The following is a 23107-nucleotide window of genomic DNA, read 5'->3' on the forward strand; positions in this document are numbered from 1 at the left end:
ATGACTCCCATGGACTGGAATAGGTGGGTTATGTGTGGATGATATCTAGATGGATAAATGCTCTGTCTAGCAAAGGGAACTGGGGTGCCTTGATGTTAGGACCCATGGACCATTATGACATGCCAAATATGAAGTTGTATGCCCTAAAGCTCTGGGCAGAGGCTAAGGTTCCAGGCTCTAGGTCCACCATGATGTCCCTAGGAACTTATTTGTTGCCTGTGGGAACAAGAGTTGACTTATACCTATATTTGACAAGGAACTTAGGGGAAGAGCTTATGATTCTAAGTGGCTCTCAGCATTTATTACAGAAATTACAGCATTTGGGACATGGAAAAACAAAAGAAATCTTGAGCATGAATCAACATGCAAAAGGTTTCAGCAACTTTAACATTTGTAGTTGTCTATTTCCATGAATATTCATTCCTTTGTTTGGGCATGGTGGCCAAATTCTCAGCTACTCAGGAGGCAAAGATGAGCATCAGGGTTTGAGCCTTACAGGGCAAAAGAAATATGAGAACCACTTTTTTTTTGGTTGGTCATTTGGCTGAACTCTGGGCCTGGGCATTGTCCCTTAGATCTTCAGCTCAAAACTAGCACTCTATCGCTTGAGCCACAGCCCCACTTACAAGTTTTTTTCAGTGATTTATTGGAGATAAGAGTCTCAGGGACTTTCCTGTCCAGGCTGGCTTTGAACCCTGATCCTCAGTTCTCAGCCTCCTGAGTAGCTAGCATTATAGGCATGAGTCACCAGCGCCTATAAGCAAGAAACTTTTTTGTTGTTGTTGTTGTTGTTAATTTTATTTTATTGTAAATGTGCTGCATTTAGGAGTTACAGTTACATGAGTAAGGAAATTACATTTCTTCTCAAAAATTGTTACCCCTCCCTTTGTTGTTATCCCACTATCCTTTCCCTTCCCCAATTAGCTTTCTCAAGAAAATGAGACAGGTGCCAGGCAACAGTGTCTCATGACTATAATCCTAGCTACTCTGGAGGCTGAGATCAGAGGATTGCTGTTCTAAGCCAGCCCGGGCAGAAAAAACCATGAGTCTCTTATCTCCAATAAACTAACAGAAAACCAGAAATGGCACTGTGGCTTAAGTGGTAGAGCTGCTTGCCTTGAGCTGAAGAGTTGAGGGACAATGCCTAGGCCCAGAGTTCAAGCCCCATGTCCGACAAAAATAAAAGAGCCAAGTGTGGCTATTCAGCAAGTAGATATAGGGGGAATTCAAGTATAAGTCTTTCCTGGGGAAAAATATACACAATATATATTTTTTGTCTTATAATGTTACAATAATGGTTATCAAATAGCACATATCCCTGTATTCAAATACTCAGAAGAAACTTGGGCAATTACTTGCAATTAGCCATTTAACCTGAGTTGGCCAAAGGGACATCAGTTAAAATGATAAAATACCAGTTTGAAAATGCCCCCTTTTCTAAACATTCACATAAAGAAAACTGGCCATCTTGCTGGATATACAGGATCTAATAAAGACACAATCTAAAATATTGTTCATTGGAGTGACACAATCCCACACAACCATTTTCAACCAAGGAACTAGAAGATTGAATCTTAGACGTTACTTAAACAATATTTACACAAAATATCAAGGTGAGAACATCCCAAAATGTAGATCCACAAATCAAATAAATTAAATAGCTTTATCCTTTTGTTTGAACTTGTTTATTGGTTTATTACACACGAAAGCCAAGTTTCCATGATTCTGTTTTTATACCCTAATGTAGAATGGAAACTCTTAATATAAAATTAAATGAACTTTACATTGACTGTTACAAAAATTCAAAATCTAATCTGTAGACTTCAGTTAGGCTGTCTGTATTAGGAAATACAATATTAATCATTTAAAACAATGTTTACACATTAGTTTTTCTACATCAGAAGAATGCTTTCTTACTTTAAAACCTTAAAAAAAATTATTGTTGGCTAAGTATTCATAGTCAAAATGCTCAAGACCAGAAGTGTTATAGATTTCAGGGTGAGACAATTAGTTTATACTTTGTAATTTGGACTATTCTCATGCATATTAGTGACTGAACATCCCTCTTTAAAATTTTAAAATTGGGGGTGGGAAGGTGGCTGAGTGTGGCTGGTGGCCTTGCATGCATGAGGCCTTGCGTTCGATTCCTCACCACCACATAAGCAAAAAGTAAAAAACCACAAGTGGTGCTGTGGTCCAAGTGGTAAAGCAATAGCCTTGAGCTGGAGAGCTCAGGGACAGCATCCAGGCCCAGAGTTCAGGCCCCACATCCGGACCCCCCAAAAATTTTAAATTTTGAATTAAAATATTTTTTTAGAAATGCAATCTGTGTTTTAAAGAGGGCAATGTAACTGGACTCTGGTTGCTGAAGCATGTAATTCTAGCTACTCAAAGGTCTGAGAATTTAGGATCACAAATTGAAGTCAGCTGGGGCAGGAAAGTCTGGGAGACTCTCATCTCCAAGAAATTAGCCAAAATAGTTGGTAGTGGAGATGTGACTTAAATGGTAGAACATTAGCCTTTAGCAAAAGAAGCTCATGGTCAGTGCCAAGATCTTCAGCTTAGAAGGATGACTCGCACACAATAAAATGGCATTGGGTTGTATTTGTTTTTTTTACAATTTTTTTATTTTGAAAATACCATACAGAGGGGTTAAAACTACATGAACAAGGTAATGAATACATTTCTTATTGAGCATTGTTGCCTTCTCCTTTGTTCCCCTTCTACCCCTTCATATTCCTTCCCCCCAAACGCCAAAGCTGTAAAGTTCGTTTTCTACATAACGTCTTGAACATCTCATTGTTGGAATGGGTCCACCTGCATACCTTTTTGAACAGTTTGATTTTTCCCTTCCCGTCCACAAATTATACCAACATCACATCCAATGAAAACAGGGTTATACCATGGGGGAGATACATACAAAGCAACAGAGAAATCTTCTTATAAATATGTTAGAAACAATACCAAGAAATAAAAACATTTGAGCCCTTATCTTGGATTGTATTTAAATTCCCAAGAGTATACTCAAAAATTAAGATATCTGGTTGAGTGGCTCAGGAGGGTACAGCACTTGACTTACAAGATGAAGGTCCCAAATTCAAATTACAATACTACCCTTAGAAAGGCACCAACTCCTTCCTTGTCATTAGTTTCCTTAGGGAATTATTGTGCCATGGTATGGGAAGCCAGATGGGAGACAATCACCAGCTGCCTCATTGTAATATACCTTGATTCTCTGCAGCTGTAAGCTGCTGTCTCCATAGTAGTTTCCAGTGCAGTCAATGCTGTGCTCATCGTTTAGTATTTCCTAAAACTGAGATGGAAAGAGAAGTGTATTATGGCCTAGGACGTTAACTGCCCGGACAATGCATTTTAATGTAACTATAAGAAACGCATGTCCTGTTGACACCAATATATTTGTAAAAAATGATTACATTTTCTAAATTAAAAAAGCACAGAAATTGGTGGTATTTTAGTTTTGTTAATCTCTGTGATCTGGCTGAATAAAAGACCTCTAGATTCTTCTATGAGTATTCCATCTTATATGACACCATATTCTGTTTAGATTCTATGATGAGAACGTGGACTTATATGGAGATGATATTGCCGAAGCTGTATCTTTTTTTTAAATTTATTTTATTTTATTTTTTTTGTGAACATACTGTACAGAGGGGTTACAATTACATGGGCAGGATAATGCGTACATTTCTTATCAAGCATTGCAGCCTCCTCCTTTGTTTACTCTTCACGTCCCTTCCCAGCCCACCCCCAAGCCTCTCCCCCCCACCACCAACGTTGTAAAGCTCGTTTTCGACATTACAACTTGTACTTCTCATTGTTGTAACAGGTCCACCTGTATCCTTAAACGACATATTTTTCCCCATCTCCTACACAAATTATATTGACATCAAATATTGTGTAAGCAGGGGTTATACTGTGGGGGAGGGACATACAAAGAAACAAAGAGATAATCTTATAAATGCATTAGAAACAAATGAATGAAAGAAAAAAGCATTAAAATACATATCTAAGGGTTCATTTTCCTCACATCACTTTATCTGACCTTTTCAGCTTGACTCATACATATACTAGATATTGCAAGTAAGGGAAACCATGGGACCTATGTTTCTTTGGGCCTGGGTTACTTCACTTAATATAATTTTTTCCAAGTTTTTCCATTTCCTAACAAATGGGGCAATGTCATTCTTTCCGATGGAGGCATAGAATTATATTGTGTACATATACCACATTTTCTTGATCCATTCATCTACTGAGGGTCATCTGGGCTGGTTCCATATCTTAGCTATGGTAAATAATGCTGCAGTAAACATAGTTGTGCTGGTAGCTTTAGTGTGGTCTTGTTTGTAAACATTTGGGTAAATGCCCAAAAGTGGGATTGCTGGGTCATAGGGCAGCTCTATGTGAAGTCTTTTGAGGAACCTCCATACTGCTTTCCAAAGTGGTTGAAAATGTTTACACTCCCACCAACAATGCAGTAAGGTTCCCTTCTGTCCACATCCCTTCCAGCATCTGTTGTTGTTAGAGTTCTTGATTTTTGCCATTCTAACTGGAGTGAGGTGGTATCTCAATGTTTTTCATTTGCATTTCTTTTATGGCTAGGGATGTTGAGCATTTCTTCATGTGTCTATTGGCCATCCGCCAAAGCAGTATCTTGAAGACTCAGCTAGAGGGGTCTCCAGAACTCCAAGGGCCCTCAGAGCATACACCAACAACCACTGATTTAGAGATCACCCAACTTAACGGAGCTGAAATGAGGCATGAGAACTCAGAGAAATTTCCATTAAGATGGAAGAACTGTTCTCAATTATTTGACACTCATCAGTTGGCAGAAAGGGAATCCTCCGTATCTGTCAGCTCAAAGACACTGAATTCCTTTCATTCAAACCAGACCCAAAATGCATTATTCTCTTCCCAGGTTACTAAGTACAATGACTTGAATCTCAGGTAAGACTAAGTCATGCAAAGGATTTGAAACTACCCCAGCCTTATTTAAAAACCACACCCACCCGGGCCACACAAATTAGGGAAATTGGGGAAGCTATCTGGGGGACTTTATTTGCAGAAGGTTAGGGACCACTATGGAGCCCCACCTACCTCAGCCTAGCCAAGACCACCACTTTTTCCACCCTCCAACCCTGTCCTCTTCCTCCTCCTCCCCCTATATTTGAGACTAGGATCCTAGGCCAATGCCATGCTCATCTTTGCGCCAATCTGGTTGCCACTCTGGCCTGCCTATATGTACACAATCTTCCTCATTGTGCAAGGCTATAGAAAAGTTGGATGTGTGTCCTCAGCAGAGTTACGCACAGAGGAAAACAGGTAGCATTGGGGAGCAGGAATCTGACACAGCCAACTCAGATCCCCATTTATACCTCTGGTGGTGGGGTGGACTTGATAGGCAGAGCCAGCAGGTGCTCCAACTCAGTCTCCCTACTGCTGAGTAATCAGAGGGCACTACAAGTTGCCACCTAGCCCTGGCATCCAGCTGCCAGCTGCAAGTTCATTATCATTGCTGTCACTCTATTTGGAACCTCTTGTCACACTGCCATCCACCTCCCACCGTGATTCACAAGAGAGGCTGAACCCTGGAATCTAGGAAGCAAGAGGATAGGTTTCTTCTACACAAATTATTTGTGTGCCAGAAGCAAAGAACAAGCCTAACTTCCATTTCCTATTGGAGGGCCTAGAACTGAAGGGGCATTATTCAGCTGTGATAAAAAGAATAAGCACAAACTGTTGGATTCCGTGACTGATCCACTTTCCATTCTGGGAAGTCAGGGGCTTAGGGCCCTGCCTTCATACTCAGGTTTTCTTTTTCTTTTCTCTTAAAAGTAGCTTGCTTTAGCTGATTCAAAACTTTGGCAAAGTAGCAGGGTATAAAATTAACTCCCCAAAATCAATGGCTTGTCTTTATGCCAACAATGAGAAAAGTGTGGCTGAAATTAGGAAATCAACTCCATTTGTAATAACCCCCTCAAAAATAAAATACCTAGGAATTAACTTAACAAAAGTAGTGAAGGACATCTATGATGAAAACTTAAAAATCTTGAAAAAGGAAATCAAAACAGAACTTAGAAAATGGCAAAACCTCCCATGCTTCTGGATTGGAAAGATTAACATCGTGAAAATGGCAATATTTTCCAAGGCTATCTAAAAATTCAACGCAATACCTATCAAAATTCCAACCACATTCTTCACGGAAATAGAAGAGGCAATCCAAAAATTCATATGGAAAATTAAAAGACCCTGAATAGCAAAAACGCTCCTCAACGGAAAGAGCACTGCTGGAGGAATATCAATACCAAATTTGAAACTCTACTCTAAAGCCATAGCAATCAAAATAGCTTGGTACTGGCATAAGAACAGACCTCAGGACCAATGGAATAGAATTGAAAACCCAGAAATGAACCTACAGACCTATAGCCATCTAATCTTCGATAAGGGAGCTAAAAAAATAGAATGGAAGAAAGTCAGCCTCTTCAGTAAATGGTGCTGGCAAAATTGGATAACTACTTGTAGAAAATTAAAACTAGATCCTTATATATCACCCTGCACCAGAATCAACTCCAAATGGATCAAAGTCCTCAGTGTCAAAGCAGACACTCTGGAAACATTACAGGATGGAATAATAGAAACCCTAGGTCTCCTTGGCACAGGCCGAAATTTTCTTAATAGAGACCCAGAAACACAACAAATCAAAGAAAGGTGGGACAAATGGGATTACATGAAGTTGCAGAGCTTCTGCATGGCAAAGGACTTACCTAGCAAGATCAATAGAAAGCCCACGGATTGGGAGAAGATCTTAACTAGCCATACAACAGACAAGGGTCTCATATCTAAAATATGCTTGCAACTCAAAAAATTAAATCCCCCAACAACAAATCCTCAAAGAAACAACTGCCCAATAAATAAGTGGGCTAATGACTTAAAGAGAAACTTCTCTGAAGAAGAAAGAAGGAGGGCCAATAGACACATGAAGAAATGTTCAACCTCCCTAGCCATAAAGAAATGCAAATCAAAACAACACTGAAATACCTCCTGACTCCAATTAGAATGGCAAAATTCAAGAACTCTAACAACAACAGATTCTGGAAGGGATGTGGACAGAAGGGAACCTTACTGCATTGTTGGTGGGTGTGTAAACATTTTCAACCACTTTGGAAAGCAGTATGGAGGTTCCTCAAAAGACTTCACATAGAGCTGCCCTATGACCCAGCAATCCCACTTTTGGGCATTTACCCAAATGTATACAAACAAGACCACACTAAAGCTACCAGCACAACTATGTTTACTGCAGCATTATTTACCATAGCTAAGATATGGAACCAACCCAGATGACCCTCAATAGATGAATGGATCAAGAAAATGTGCTCTATATACACACTGAAATTCTATGCCTCGATCAGAAAGAATGACATTGCACCATTTATTAGGAAATGGAAAGACTTGGAAAAAATTATATTAAGTGAAGTAGCCAAGCACAAAGAAACATAGGTCCCATGGTTTCCCTTATTTGCAATATGTAGTATATTTATGAGTCAAGCCGAAAAGTTCAGATAATGTAATGTGAGGAAAATGAACCCTTATATATGTATTTTAATGTTTTTTATTTCATTCATTTGTTTCTAATGCATTTAAAAGATTATCTCTTTCTTTCTTTGTATGTCCCTCCCCCACAATATAACCCCTGCTTTCACTGTATTTGATGTCGGTATAATTTGTGGAGGAGATGGTGAAAAACAAGTTGTTTAAGGATACAGGTGGACCTGTTTCAACAATGAAAAGTACAAGTTGTCATGTCGAAAACGAAATTTACAACTTTGGTGCAGGGGGTGGGGGGAGGATTCGGTGGGAGGGCAGGGAGGAGGCTGGAAAGGGATGTGAAGGGTAAACAAAGGAGGAGGCTGCAATGCCTGGTAAAAAATGTACTCATTATCTTGCCCATGTAATTGTAACCCCTCTGTACAGTATGTTCACAAAAAATTTAAATTAAAATTAAGAAAAGTAGCTTGCTTTATTACTTGGGCCATAGGTCTACCACTGTCTAATTTTTGTTTCATTTGGCTTTTGCTCAGAGTGTGAAAACTCAGCTCCTGCTCATAGTATATTTTTGTTTAAGGCCCTCGTTGGGAAATTTTGTTGAGTTGGGGGTTGAAATTAATTCCTAGTGACTCTTTCTGAGGTTTATATTATTATTGTGACTAGGTGATTACATAAATTTCTCTTATCGCAGAGAATTGTGGAAAAGTAATATTTAGTTGAAGTCACAAATATATTTTAACCTTCACAAGGTAAATTGTCATTATCATGGTCTAAATTTTGTGAATTCTGTAAGCTTTGACAATACAATTCTATAAGCTTTGACAATACAATTATTTCTTCCAGGTGATATTTACATTTCTTTCCTTTTGCTTATTGTAAGATGCTCTGACTTTCGCTCTCATCCCTCCCATCTCTTTCTGAGGTTTTATTGATTTACTTATTTAATTGAAGGGTAAAAGGCTATACTACTTGAGCCACAGCTCAACTTTTGCCTTTTTTAAGTGGTTAAAATGAGGCAAGAGTCCCATGGGTAGTCAAGGACAGTAAAGAGAGGCTAGAAATTGGAGGATTATATTTCAAAGTCAGCCTTGTAAAGAAATTCCATGAGACTCTTATCTCCAGTCAAACACTAATAGGCAGAAGATAGTAGACCTGTAGTCATGAGCAAAACACTTCAACTTTAAGTCCCTCAACTGAACACAGTGAAGCAAATTTCATGTACTTTCCTGCCCAACATGGCTTTCAACCATGATCTACAGATTTCAGCGGCCTTAGCCTTCAGGATTATAACTGTGAGTCAACATTTAGAAATCTTTAATTACCTCTTCTTTCACCTTTTCAGTTATTTATTATTTCTTTTTTTTGTCATTTGTTCTTAGGCACTAGCTCTCATGCTCAGTTTTTCCTTTCCTCTTGAAAGTACCATGCTCTACAACTTTGACCACAGGTAAACTACAGGCTGTTTCTCTTTTTTGTAGCTCTTCTTCTAGGGCTCAAACTCAGGTAAATGTGACTGAGGTTCTTTTTGTTTGTTTGTTTGATTAATTGAGTGGTGGTTGTTAAGTCTTGAAATTAAGTCATGATGAGTCTCCTTGAGGTTTTATTTACCTTTACCTTAATGGTAGTTGGTTTCACTACTTGAACCATAGCTCAACTTCTGCATCTTTTGTGGTTAATAGGAGATTAGAATATCAATAGCAAGCCAAGAGCATTACAGAGAGGACTGAAATTTGAGAATCATGGTTCAAAGCCAGTCTTGCGCAACAAAGTCAATGAGACAATTATATCTAATAAGCACCAACACGTAGGAAGAAGTAGACCTCCAGCAATGAGCAAAGCATAGCAAGTTCAAGCCTCAGTATTGAACACAGTAAAATGTCTCCTGCCCAGGCTGGTTTTGAACCACTGTCCTCAGAACAGGTAGGATTACAATTTTTATTTAGAAAGCTTCAATATCCTCCTTTTTGCACCTTTTCATTTATTTGATTGTCTCTTCCCCCTTTTTGAAAGTTCATGTCTTTTATTATTAGGGCATACCCATTTACGCTCAGTAATTAATTAATTAATTAATTGATTGATTTTGTCAATTGTAGGGCTTGAACTCAGTGCCTACGCACCGGCCTTCAGGGACAAAGCAGGCACACTACCACTTTCAGCCACAGTGCCACTTCTACTTAGTTGGACAAAACAGTCACCAGGGGACTTTTCAGCCTAGGCTGGCTTCCAATTGTCATCTTCAGATCTAAGCTTCCTGAGTAGCGAGGATTACAGACATGAGCCAGAGGCACCTGGCTTGTTTTTTAGATCAAAACTAACAAGCTCTACATTTAGGCCACACTAGTTCACTGACTTCACTGTCCATGAGAGTTTTGGCTTTTTTTTTTAATTGTGAAAATTCTGTACAGAGGGGTTACAATTACTTGAGCAAGGTAATGAGTACATTTTTTATCAAGCATTGTTGCCTCCTCTGTTTCCCCTTCCCATTTTTTCCCATCCCCCCCACACCCCCCGCCCCACGCGAAAGTTGTAAAGTTCGTTTTTTGACATAACATCTTGTACATCTCATTGTTGCAATGGGTCCACCGGTATCCCTATTTAAACAATTTTCTCCCTTCCCCTCAACAAATTATAACAACATCGCATACAGTGAAACAGGGTTATACCATGGGGAAGGGACATGCAAAGCAACAAAGAAATCATCTTATAAATATGTTAAGAAAAATAGCAAGAAAGAAAAACCATTTGAATCATTTTTTTTTGCTCAAAGCTAGCACGAACAAAAACTCTACTCTTGAGGGTTTTTTTTTGAGGGGGAGCGGGCAGAGGCTTGAATTCAAGGCCTACTTACTCTCGCTGAGGATTGTTTTGTTTTTGGTATTTTGTTTTTCATTTCAAAGCTAGCAGGCTCTATTATTTGAGTCGTAGCTTAACTTCAATCTTTTATTTTTTGGTGGTTAATAGGAAATAAGAGTCCCATGGAAACCAATAGCACTACACAGTATCCTAAAATCTAAGGATTACAGTTTAAAGCCAGTCTGGGCTTTGAAAGCCCATCAGTCTAATCTCCAATTAACCACATGAGACGGTAAGTAGTAGTTTTAAACTTGAGCAAAAAAACTCAAGTTCTAGCCCATGCCTAGCACACTCAAGTTAGTTGGGCTTTCCTGCCCAGGCAGGCTTCGAACTGTGATCCCTAGATTTCAGATTGGATTAAAGGTATGCGTCTATATTTTAAAAACTCATTGACTCTTTTCTTCTTCACATACATTCACTTGTTTATTTGTTGGTTCTCTGGCTTGTTTTGAGGGCCTCACCAATCTTGCTGAAGGATAGCATGCTCTAACACAGTTGCACTTTGGTTCAGTTTTTGGTTTTGGTGGTTAGCTGGAAGTAAGTATAGAGATTAACATAGGGTCCTGAATTGTGCTGATTGTGATTCAACGTCAGGAGCAAGGAAAGTTCATGAGACTGTTATCTCAAATTAACCTCCAAAAGATCAGAAATGGTCAAAAAATAATTGTAGTTCATATCCCAGAAAGGCACATACACACTCATGCACACACACAAACACATACACACACACACACAATGGTCTTTCCTGTCCTGGCTGGCTTGGAATGGTGATCCTCAATTTCAGTGTTTTGAGTAGGTAGAATTACAAGTGTGATCCACCAGTTTCTTGGTCATTTTATCATTTTTAGTAGACTCTTTGTGCTCTCTTCCACTTTTAAAAAAATTATTTTGTGGTTTTCTTAGTGCTACATCTGTTTTTCACTTAGCTTTTTTTATGCTCAAGGTTGCTGCTGTACCACTTCAGCCACAGCTCAACTTCTGACTTTTTGCTGATTAGTTGGAGATAAGACGTTCATAGATTTTCCTGTCCAGGCTGACTGTGAACTGCAGTCCTCAGATTTAAGGATATTGTGTAGTTCCCTTGGCTTCCTGTGGGACACCGTCCTATTTACCACCAAAAGAAAAGTATGTGGGGCAGAAGTTGATCTGTGGTTCAAATAAGAGAGCCTGCTATCCCTGAATTAAAAAAAAAATACTTGTAAGTCTAATTCGGCTACTAATTGTACACACTGCTTGTTCTATTCAAATAAAAATGAAACAGAAACAACTTATGCACAGTGACCAGGTAATAAGGATTCCTGACTGATAACCAGAAACGAATTCCTAAACTCATCTCCTATAGCCTTTTTTAGATAAAATTGGTCATTTGTGTAAGCTGAGGAGAGATTAAAGAACAAGACTTTACAGGCCAGTTACACAGGACTTGGGAATCAGGATCCATTGGTAAAGCTTTTCAGAGAATGACTAAAAACACACTCTTCACCATTCCAAATGGTTCTTCCTTCTGTGCAAGGGAAAGAGAGGTGAGAACGAATAAATATGGAAAAAGTAAGAAGCATCAAACAAGGTAAATAATGTTAACTTTATTAGATAAAGTAAAACATAGGTGTACAGGGTGCAATCCAGAAAAGGACATGTCACCTCTGTGTGGATCCCAGTTAATTTAGTTAATAAAATTAATCGATGGTAAGGAGTAAAACCTTCTATTGATTTACGGAAAGGAGGTATATGGTGAGCAAGTCAATTTAATAACCTCAAGGATTTTGAACACAAAGGAGTGAAAGTTTTGCACTCTGCTTGAGCAACAGGAAGGAACAGAGCTGAGGAGGACTGAGAGGTGCAGACATTGCCCAAGAAAGATCTCACTGACATCAAGTGTTCTTATGAATGCTGGTTTCCAGGGGCCCATGCCTGTAATCCTAGCTACTCAGAAGGCTTAGATCTGAGGATTGTGGTTTGAAGTCATTTGGGATAAGAAAGTTGGTAAGCTTTTTATCTTTTACAGTTCAAGAATATTCTTATTTGATGCTAATTGTAACCCAAGGCAGTGCAATTGGATACCAAGCTGAAGAATATTAGAAAATACACAGACAAGTGTAGACAAAACGAACAAAATCAATGAGGACCCAGGGTACCAAGGCTCAATGGCACCTGGGCTCCAGGTCACACAAGCAATCATATTTATTTGAATTCACACTGGGAAGGTTACCATGGATACATGCAAAAATGAAGCATCAATGTTACAATCAGAGCCACCACAGTGAGTAACACTGGTTCCCTTATTGTTTTGAGAAAGGAGACTTCTCTTTTATCTCCCAGGTTTCAAGGCCTTTAAAGCACTATGGAAAGGGCAATAGTTTAACCCTCTCCGGAGCTCTGTTTTAACCCTTCCATGGCCAGATATCATCTTTCAGAGTACTATTGAGGTGATGTTCAACCTCTCAAAACTTTTCTAGATTCAACAAATCAGCTTGAGTCCAATACACATATTAATATTAGTAGCATGTATTACAAACACAGTAAAAAGAGAAAAAATAATATTAGACATTTAAACAGAAATAACTGACTGCATTCTTTTATCCCGTACAAGAAATTGAACACTGTTGTCTAAGTCTCTAATAACACTTTTTTTAGATATAACTTCACGGCTTTCATAAAACCTCCTACATAGTCCTTAGAGTGTCTTTTTGACTCCCATTTTTATTTGTTACATTTGCATAGTAGTATAGTATGTCATCTTTAAAATCATATCACCTCATAATTAAAGTTTATCGTGTAAGTAAGTACTTGTGATACTCCAATAAAATATCACATAAGTTGGAAATGGAGCTATGGCTTAAGAGCTATAGTGCAAGTCTTGAGCCAAAGAAGCTCAGGGGCAGTGTCCAGGCCCAAAGTTTAAGCCCTAGTTTCCACACATACACATCCCCCCATCCATCACCCAGACACACAATCAGATGATAATGTCTATCAAGTTCTTCCTTAGGATGATCTTGATGATGTCAGCAACTGTATCAAGTTTCTATCTCTCTTCCATGCATTTGTGGTAGTAGACAGCAGAGTCACTCTAATATAACATGTGCCTAAGACTTGTCCATGAGCAAAAGCAGTTATGTAACATATCCATCACAATGTCCAGCTCTCTTGATAGTAGATCTGCCCATCTTGGGACTTGATGGGATCCATGTACTCTTCAACTGGCTTTCCCATCCTCGGTGCCAACTGCTTCAATGTTTCACCATCCACACCAAAGAGGCTTTCAAAACCCCTCCCAAATTATCTGAATCCTGGATGCCTGCGATATCACGAAGACACTCTGTGGGTATTCCCCTCTCTGACAGGCCATTTTAACTCCTATGCTCTCCTCACAGATGTAGGCAATGGTCTCTGAGGGACTTCAGTGCCAAATCTTCGAGAGATTTAGTTTCATTGTTTCCATAAGCTCTGGGAAATCATGCAGTAAAGGGTCCAGGTTAGAAACATAGGGGTATACATACCTCCTCATTCTGGAGGTTTTCATGTATGTTCTCTTGGCCATTGAACAGAAGTGGGGTCTCTAAAAGGAAACTTGTATGGTGATCTTTCTGCTTTGGTCCATACAACAAAGAACCACTTTCCCATCCCTTCAATGATTTTGACAAGCTCCATGTGATTCATGCTGAACTGCTTTCAATGCTGTATCAATGTAGAGGTCACAACTGGATGTTGTGTGGATAGCTGTCCATGCTTGATCCTGAGTTCCCTTGACATGCAGGGACCAAAACTCCATGTTGGGAAAGTGAGAGCATGATTAGCTGGCTTATATCTGTGTAGTCTGAATGACACCAGTAGGCATTGAGGCCTCCTCTTTATGTCCAAGTACCCTCAGCATATTGATAAAGATTGACACACCATGTCAAGTCTTCACAAAAAAATTCTGACCTGGTCCTGGGCATTATCTCAAGCATCTCACCCACTTCTAGCAACTTCCCTTCTTTCAAGGTCTTGCCAATTCTCCTCCTTGTGTTCTCAGGTAAAATACTGCTGTCAGTGAGTAAAGAGCAGAGGACAAGGAAGCAGGTACTCTAGAGAAAGTAAATACTGAAACCTCTTCCATGGTGAGAAGATAATTAAACGTGCAACTATAGAATAGCAAAGGAGTTAAGATGGTTATGCACACAGTTTGTGCACAAAAATGCCAGACCTAGAATGCCGTGTTCAGAGTTTCAGTCCATAATCGTCTGTAACAAAGGCATCACAGTTACAGATAAACCAAGTTCATAATGTCTTTTCTTGCACTCAGGAAATGGACACTATCCCTGAAGTTTATTTTTTCCCCTCAAGGCTACTACTTCACCACTGGAACCACAATTCTACTTCTAGTTTTTTGGACATAATTGGAAATAGAATTCGTACAGGCTTTCCTGCCCAAGTTGGCTTCAATCACTGATCCTCAACCTCATGAATAGCTAGGATTAGAGGATTGGCCACTGAGCCTGGCAACAACTCTCTTCCTTTTTATTTCTTTTGCTTTGTTCCTTTTTTCCAGTTATGGGCCTGAATTCTAGGCTTGGGCACTGTCCCTCATCTCTTCAGCTGAAGGCTAGTCTCAACCACTTGAGCCACAGCGTGATTTCCAGCATAGTTTCTGCTTAAGTGGTAATGAGCAATTGAATCCAGGGCCTAATGCATGCAAGGCAAGCACTCTACCACTGAGCCACCTTCCCAGCCTCATCTTTCCTTTTCTTAAAAAAATATTATTAGGAAGATGATGTTCAGAGGAATAACAGTTAAGTCAGTTAAACAGTTGTCAGGTAAAGAATCCATTTTGGGGGGACAATTACACCCCTTTACTGTTTCTCAGTTTATACCTTTCACTGTGGCTTTTTTCTGGTTAACTGGAGATAAGAATCTTGCAGACTTTGCTTCCCAGGGTGATTTTGAACCGTGATCCTCAGATATCAGTCTGCTAATGAGTTAGGATTACAGGCTTGAATCTGAAAGACAAGAAGACTGTTCTGAATGTTGTCCTATATTGGTTATAGGGCTGTGGGCCTGAATGGACTTATGCAGTGAATGCCAGGCAGATCAGTCATCTGGAAGCATGTGTTCCTACTTAACCCTGACTGACTCTCAGAACAGATAGGTGATGCTTTCAGGGCAAGAACCAGTTTGTACCAGCTCAACAAAAGTCCTCACTATATAGGTCTTATTCAACAACTATTGGGTTGCTTATATTATCAAGACATTTTCTTTCTTAAGAACTTTTTCATTGTAAGATTGCAATAACTACAGATTCATAATGGTCTAGGAATACATGTCTGCTATCAGCTTTAATACCAAAGCCACATAGCTGCTACAAATCATGTTTTATTGATCTTATAATAGTTCTTGAATATTAGTCTTTATTAGTAATTATATTATTAATATAAGTATTAAAGTTCTTCAAACATATTTCTCTTATTAAATGAATCCTTACAGTGACATTGAAAGCATCTTCTGGAGCAGCATTGGAAAAGATACTTGGATAATACTAAGAATGAAGGATGAGAAGTGTGAAAAACAGAACTAAGAGAATTACCAGTGTGACTGGGAAACATCTTCTACAGAGCAGAATCCCAGATTTCTGGAAACATATCATGTGAGAACAGGGCTTCAAACAGTACATGTGACCACATGGGTGAGCCTCAATGTTGCCACATAGATGTTATTCTTATTCCTATATGAAAGTCTCATGTTCGATGGGCTTTCATAACCCCAGATTTATGAAATTTTGCTGCCTTCTTTCCTTCAATATTACTTCATACTTTGCTATTGAGTGTAATTATTCTTTCAAAACATGAAAACTCAACACCATCTCTTGGACTGAGGCAATTCCTGTCTCCCTATGAATAGATCTGTTATTTAAGAGGCTTCCTTGGGCTGGGTAGGTGGCTCAGTGGTAGAGCACATGCCTTGCATGCTTGAGGCCATGGGTTCGATTCCTCAGCACCACATAAGCAGAAAAATGCCAGAAGTGGCGCTGTGGTTCAAGTGGTATAGTGCTAGCCTTGAGCTGAAGAGCTGAGGAACAGCACCCATGCCCAGAGTTCAGGCCCCACAACCGGACAACCCCCCCCCCCCCAAAAGAGGCTTCTTGACAGGTGCCAGTGCATCCCTTCTTTAATACTAGCTTCTCAGGAGGCTGGGATCTGAAGGTCACAGTTGAAGCCTGCCTGGGTAGGAAAGTCCATCAGATTCTCATCTCCAATCAATTACCAAAAAAGTCAAAAGTGGAGCTGTGGCTGAGGTGGTAGAACACTAGGTTGGAGAAAAAAAATGCATACGGACAGGCAGCACCCAGCTTGAGCCTGAGCCCCAGACCAGCCTTCAGGCACACACACACACACACACACACACACACACACACACACACACACACACACACACACACACACACACACACACAAGTGGCTTTCTGCCAGACATGTCATGTGGGCCCATGAAATGTTTGGAGACGCCTCTTCAAATGGACTTGCCCTTGTATTTACTCCAGTAATGTGGAAATTGACTCTCAGTCACCTATAGGTCCATTGGTTCAGGATTTTTACTTTGCATCCCACTTCCTTTGCTTGTTTTTTGAGGTGAGTCTTGTAGCTCACACAGATGTCAATACACTTCAAGATGCTGCTTACTGTCTCAGGGTCTGCATTGACACTACACATGGAAAAAGAAAACATGACCTGAGAGCCTCTGCTTACTCTGAGGACCAGCTATCCAAGCAACGGCAGCTTCCTATGAATGCAAACTGGAATCCAGGCTCAGGTTGTTCATAACAGACAGATGTGAGTTGTGTAAGGCTTGAATTGTTCTAAGGAATAGCAGAGAATTGAGGAAGGCAGAGGAACTGGGAAAAGACAATCGACCTTCCCATGTTTCCTTGCAGTTCCTGGTCCACATTATATCCTTTGCTAATTGTTCTGCTGTGTGTTTGTGTGTGTGTGTGTGTGTGTGTGTGTGTGTGTGTGTGTTTGAGAGTGTCAGTGAATGTTTGCACGTGTACAGTGGTTCTGGGCCTTGAATTAAGGGGCTGGACACTGGGAAGGCAGGGTGAATATGAGCAAGTACATCATATGTGTGTGTGGAAGTAACTCCATCAAACCTCTGAGTGTGCAACTAGTAATGAAAGTGAAAAAATGATTAAGCAATGCTCAAAATCCTCCATAAGCTATTTAGAAATAACTTTAAAAAAGGGTCAGGAAGCATAGTTGGTAGGGGATATGAAAACATCTGTAGTTAAAACTGTGGGATTATTCAAGCAAAGTGCTGGTGGCTCATGCTTGTACTCCTAGATATTCAAGAGGCTGAGATCTAAGGATCATTATTTGAAACCTGCCCAGGCTGAAAAGTTATCACATTCTATATAAGATATACTACTCAGAATAAGCTCAAATGAGGCTTAAGCAGTAGAGTGCCCAAATTCAAACCACAAGACTGGCAGAAAAAAAAAGAAATAGTCCAAACTTAAGATGTCTAAGGAGTTTTAGACTAAATGTCGTATATACAAGGTACTATATTTTGGGGCTCATTTGTTGTTGTTGTTTTAAATATATCATGTATATTCTTCCTCCTACAATATATCCCCTTTTGACTTTGACTTGACTTTGTTACCGTGCACCTTGTATATACATTTTTCTAATTTAGGGAGGGGAACCAAAATAACAAAAATGCTGAAACAAGGACACAGGATGACCCATTGCAACAATGATATCCATAGGACAGTATGTTAGAAATGAATTTTACAACTTTGGGTGGGGAAGGGTGGAGGAGAAGGTAAGGGATAGTAGAAAAAAAACAAGGGAAGGGGTAACAATGCTTGACCAGAAATGTACTCATTGCCTTATTCATGTAACTGTAGCCTCTCTATAGAATCTTCACAATAAAATAAGATTTAGAAAATGAAAAATATCTAGTTACAGCTAAAGTACGAAAGGAAAAATCCTTTCATTCATTTGCCTATGGCAACAGAAATTAGAAATACACAGTCAATAGATATTTATTGCAAACCCCACACAGATTCATGCTCATGGCTACTTCACCCTCCTTGTCTTCAGGGGAAAATCAGGAGGAATCAGTACAAGCTTCCTATCCAATAGCAGTCTACTCAATTCCTGTACCAAGACTGCCATCTGTAGTGCATCAGATGGAAAAAGTGAACATTCCTTCCAAAAGCGTCTCAAATGAGCCCTATAAACCATAGCCTCCAACTGTCCTGATTTAACTCTTATTTCCTTTCCCAAGCTACAAATACATATAAACTTGTGGAGGGCTCTACAGAGATGGACAGTGACTTATAAAACATATACTGTTTCACACCTGTAGAAAATTAAAACTAGACCCTTATAAAGCACACTGCACAAGAATCAACTCCAAAGGGATCAAAGACCTCAGAGCCCAAGCAGATACCCTGAAAACATTACAGGAAGGAAAAGGAGAAACTCCAGGGCTCATGGCACTTGCCAAAAGTTTCTTAATAAAGACCCAGAAACACATAAAATCAAAGAAAGGTTGGACAAATGAGATTGCATGAAACTGCAGACCTTCTGCACGACCAAGGACATAGCTATCAAGATCAAGAGAAAGCCCAAAGATTTGGAGAAGATCTTCACTAGGCTTACAATGGACAAGGATCTCATATCTAACATATAATTAGACCTCAAAAAATTAAATCCTCCAAAAACAAATCCTCAAAGAAACAACTGCCTAAAAAAAAAAAAAAAAAAAAAAAAGAAACAACTGCCTGATAAATAAGTGGGCTAAAGACTTAAAGAGAAAGGTCTGAAGAGGAAATAGGAATGGCCAATAGACACATGAAAAAATGCTCAAATTCTTTAGCCATAAAAGAAATGAAAATCAAGACAATGTTGAGATTCCACCTCACCCCAGTTTGAATGGCTATAAGCAACAAATTTAATAATAACTTATGCTGGAGGGGATGTGGTCAAAGGGAACGTCCTGCATTGTTGGGGGGAGTGTAAACTTGTTCAACCACTTTGGAAAGGAGTATATTAAAACTACCAGCACAACCATGTTTATTGCAGCATTATTTACCAAAGCTAAGATATGGAACCAACCAGATGCCGCTCAGTATATGAATGGATCAAGAAAATATACACAATGGAATTCCATGCCTCCATCAGAAAGAATTAGGCAGATACCTGAGGAGCAGGCGGGATGCCGCTGATCAGAGCCGCTTGAGGCTAGGGCTGCACCTTCTCTGCCCTGATAGGCATCCTACTCTTGCAGGATTAGTGCAGCTTTTGACATACGAGGTTATGTTGGAGAAAATGTCGAGTTGAGATGTACCTTCAAGTCATCTTCATATGTCACTGACAAACTGACCATAGACTGTAAGTACCGTCCTCCCAGCAGCAGTCGCACAAAATCTGTATTTCACTATCAGTCTTTCCAGTACCCAACCACAGCAGGCACTTTTCAGGATCAGATCTCCTGGGCTGGAAATGTATACAAAGGGGATGCATCCATAAGCATAAGCAACCCTAACCTGATAGACAATAGTGTTGCGACCACCTCGACCAGCAAGGAAGACATGACCCGGGATTCTTCTCAAAGCAGTTTATTCGGGAACCTCATCTGCAAGCTTCTCCTTCCCCGCACCCGCACTCCGGTTATAAGCCTCCTGGATGGCCAATCCCGAGGTGCCATGCGGCATATACAAATAGGGTCACAAATACAGAAGCAAGCCAGTAGCCAAGCCATAGCCATATAAGGAGTTGTTATTCACAGAGAGCACTCGCCATCGGGAAGGCAGAAGGCGGAAGCCAGTGCCACCTTTGGTCGTGGCCCCTGCAGCTCTCCACACAATAGGACATTCAGTTGTGCTGTGAAGAATCTCCCAGATGTGCACCATGACATCCCCCTGATGGAACTAACAATCACAGAAAGGGGTTTTGGTACCATGCTGTCTTCTGTGGCCCTTCTTTCTATTCTTGTTTTCATTCCCTCAGCAGTAGTTATTGTTCTGATGCTTGTAAGAATATCAAGGAAGGCTGCAGAGATGAAAAAGCAGAGAAAGTCTGGCTATAAGAAGAAGTCTTGGAGTTCCAGGAAGATGGCAGAGGAGAAACTAGAGGTTAAACAAGCTCTCCCATAGAAAGCAGTTTTAGTGTTCCAGTGAACAGACCTAAGTCAGAGAATCACAAGTGTGCCATCACAGTACAGAGAGTTAGGCCAGAGAGGGAAAATCCTGGCAAGGAGACAGATCTGAGCACTTGCCAGCATTTGCAGCTATGGCTGTGGCTGCAGCAGCTGCAGCCATAGCCGCCATACCTGCAACACAGAGAATCCGGGATGAAAGAGCCAGATGCGGCAAGTGAGCAGATTCTATTCAACACCAGCAAGAACCGACAAGGAGAAGACATCTTCATCCGGCAGTTAGCAGACCAGAGACAGCCCAGGAACCAAGACTCGGCGTGAGTAGAAGCCTGACGTCCTCACTCCTTCTCAGAGAGCAGAGGAGGGAAGCCACCTCTCATCCCCCACTACCGGAGATCTCCATCTTTGATACTGACAAGGGCCTGGCTGAGCTGCTAGCTCCAAATCAGGCCTTGGAAGAAAACTGGAGTCATTTAGGAGCTCACAAGAACCTAACCTGACGTGCCAGACTCAGCTCAACCCAGGGAAAAGTCACCCGGCTCAGGCTGCCAGGCCCAGGAGTGGCTTTCTTCACTAGGAAACAGAGCAACAGTCTGTCCATCCCTTTAGCAGCCTCTACAATCAATTGAAAGTCAGTAAACATAAATCCTGAGAATGGCTCCAGGCTGGGCTCTGTGAGTGTCTCAGGAGCTAACCCCTCAGGGAAAATCTACTTTTTGCTGAAAGGCCTCCACTCTACCCAGAACCTAGCCTCATCACAGCATCTCCAAAGTAGAGGAACAAGCCATCTCCCTCTTGTGATACTCAAAACAGATTTCCTTCCCATTGAACAAGACTGGGAGAAGGATCACAAAATCCTGGGTAAAGCAGAGCATTTTTGTGCCTTCTCAAACAAACTGACTTAAGAAACCAACCAAGCCACAGGAAAATAAAACACCACAAGAAGACCAGAGACTCCAACAAGAGGCTGGTTATGGACACAAGGGAAATACAGGACTTTCCTAACCCTACCCAAAAAAATCAAAAAAATTTTTTTTAACTTTCATAAGTTTTTTTCTAAAACTTCGTTTAATTCTTACCTTTAAAAAATTGTTTTCTAGTAACTTTTTTTCTCCCTCTTATAATTTTTATTTTAGGGGTATATGTGTGTGTGCATGTTTTCTTTCTTTTTTAAAAAAAAACATTTATTTTTTTGTTTTTTGTTTAGCTCTATTTAACTTTTAATCTTTTTTTCTTCCTCATTCTTTTCACCTTTTTGTCTCTTTCATTCTTCTTTGTATGACTTAATTGCTGTTCTGCACATCCTCAGATTACTTGTAGTTGATTATTAGATCTTATCCTCCACAGAGTACACAATTAATCAAGAAATATATTCATCAATTCAAAACCTCTTAGACTTACATTCTTTAATAGCAGTACTATTTATACCTATATAATATTTTAATTTTTTATTTTTAAGTTTTTCACGTCTCCTTTATATCCCTCCACTTCTCTAATTATATCCTCACTCTTCTCTGAATATTTCGTTTTTATATTTGCATAATTTTTAAGCATTGCACTTTTTAATTTTTAAATTTTGCTTTTCTATTTTTTCGTGTCTCTTTTTTTCTCTTTCTCTTTCTTCTTTTTTTTATCTCTCTCTATTTTCATACTATCCAACCTATTTCCCGCTTTGAGATTTTGATTTAGTTAAGTTAATTCTCCCTGTGCCTTCCCACATCCCTCGATTCCTATTTTTACCCACATATCTCCCTAAACCTAATAATTTCTGGTTTGCCAAATTCTTCTTTGCTGTTCATAGCCCATTAATATATAGTTGTTTGATGTTGAAGAGATATATCTGTTGAATTAGATTGTATCTGCAGAATTTGGACAGTGCAACTACAAATTTTGGGTGATGCTTGTCTTAAGATAGTGTTCTAGCACCAAACTGGTGTTACTTTCATCCAAAATGGGCAGAGTAAGCCAGAAAAACACAAGAAAAATGACAACTGTGGGTATCTTAACTCCCACTCATAATAATCAGGGGACAGAACAGATAATGCAATCCAGAGGAGAGTTCCCAAATAGCTCTACAAACACTGCTGGTAAACATGGTAAATGAACAAAGGACTCTATATGGCCATGAAAAGGAGAGAGAGGAGGCAAACCAAAGGTTAATACAGGAAAAGATTGAAAACTTGCAAAGACTTTCTATGAATGTGATAGGGAGAGAGAAGGGGCAAACCAAAGGTTAATACAGGAATATCATGAGCGTGAGGAAGCTACTCAAAAACTGATACAGGAATTGCTTGATCAGGTTGAGATCACTCAAAGAGAAAGGCAGGAATGGCGTGAGCAGGCTGAGAACACTCAAAGAGAACTACAGGAATGGCGTGAACGTGAGAAGCTAAGCAAAGAGTAATACAGGAATTGAGAGAGCAAAATGAGAATGCACAAAGATCACTAAAGGCATTGTTGGAATCCATTAACAAAGAGCTGAATGAGATCGGGGAGACCACAAAGGGAATACTGAACGGAACCCAACAGAAGGAATGGGAGTCCAAGTAAACCATAA

General features: G+C 39.9%; 1 protein-coding gene across 1 annotated transcript; it reads left to right on the forward strand.

The window, feature by feature from the left end:
• The first annotated feature begins 8798 nt into the window (after window positions 1-8798).
• Window positions 8799-20548, forward strand: LOC138836715 (myelin protein zero-like protein 3). Its single transcript, XM_070035407.1, has 4 exons — window positions 8799-8855; window positions 8943-9010; window positions 19681-19954; window positions 20264-20548. The coding sequence occupies exons 1-4, from the start codon at window positions 8799-8801 to the stop codon at window positions 20546-20548; spliced, it is 684 nt and encodes a 227-aa protein (XP_069891508.1).
• Window positions 20549-23107: the final 2559 nt, after the last annotated feature.

The sequence above is a fragment of the Dipodomys merriami genome, unplaced genomic scaffold (assembly GCF_024711535.1).
Source record: "Dipodomys merriami isolate MVZ:Mamm:240054 unplaced genomic scaffold, mDipMer1.0.p SCAF_255, whole genome shotgun sequence".
NCBI lineage: Eukaryota > Metazoa > Chordata > Mammalia > Rodentia > Heteromyidae > Dipodomys > Dipodomys merriami.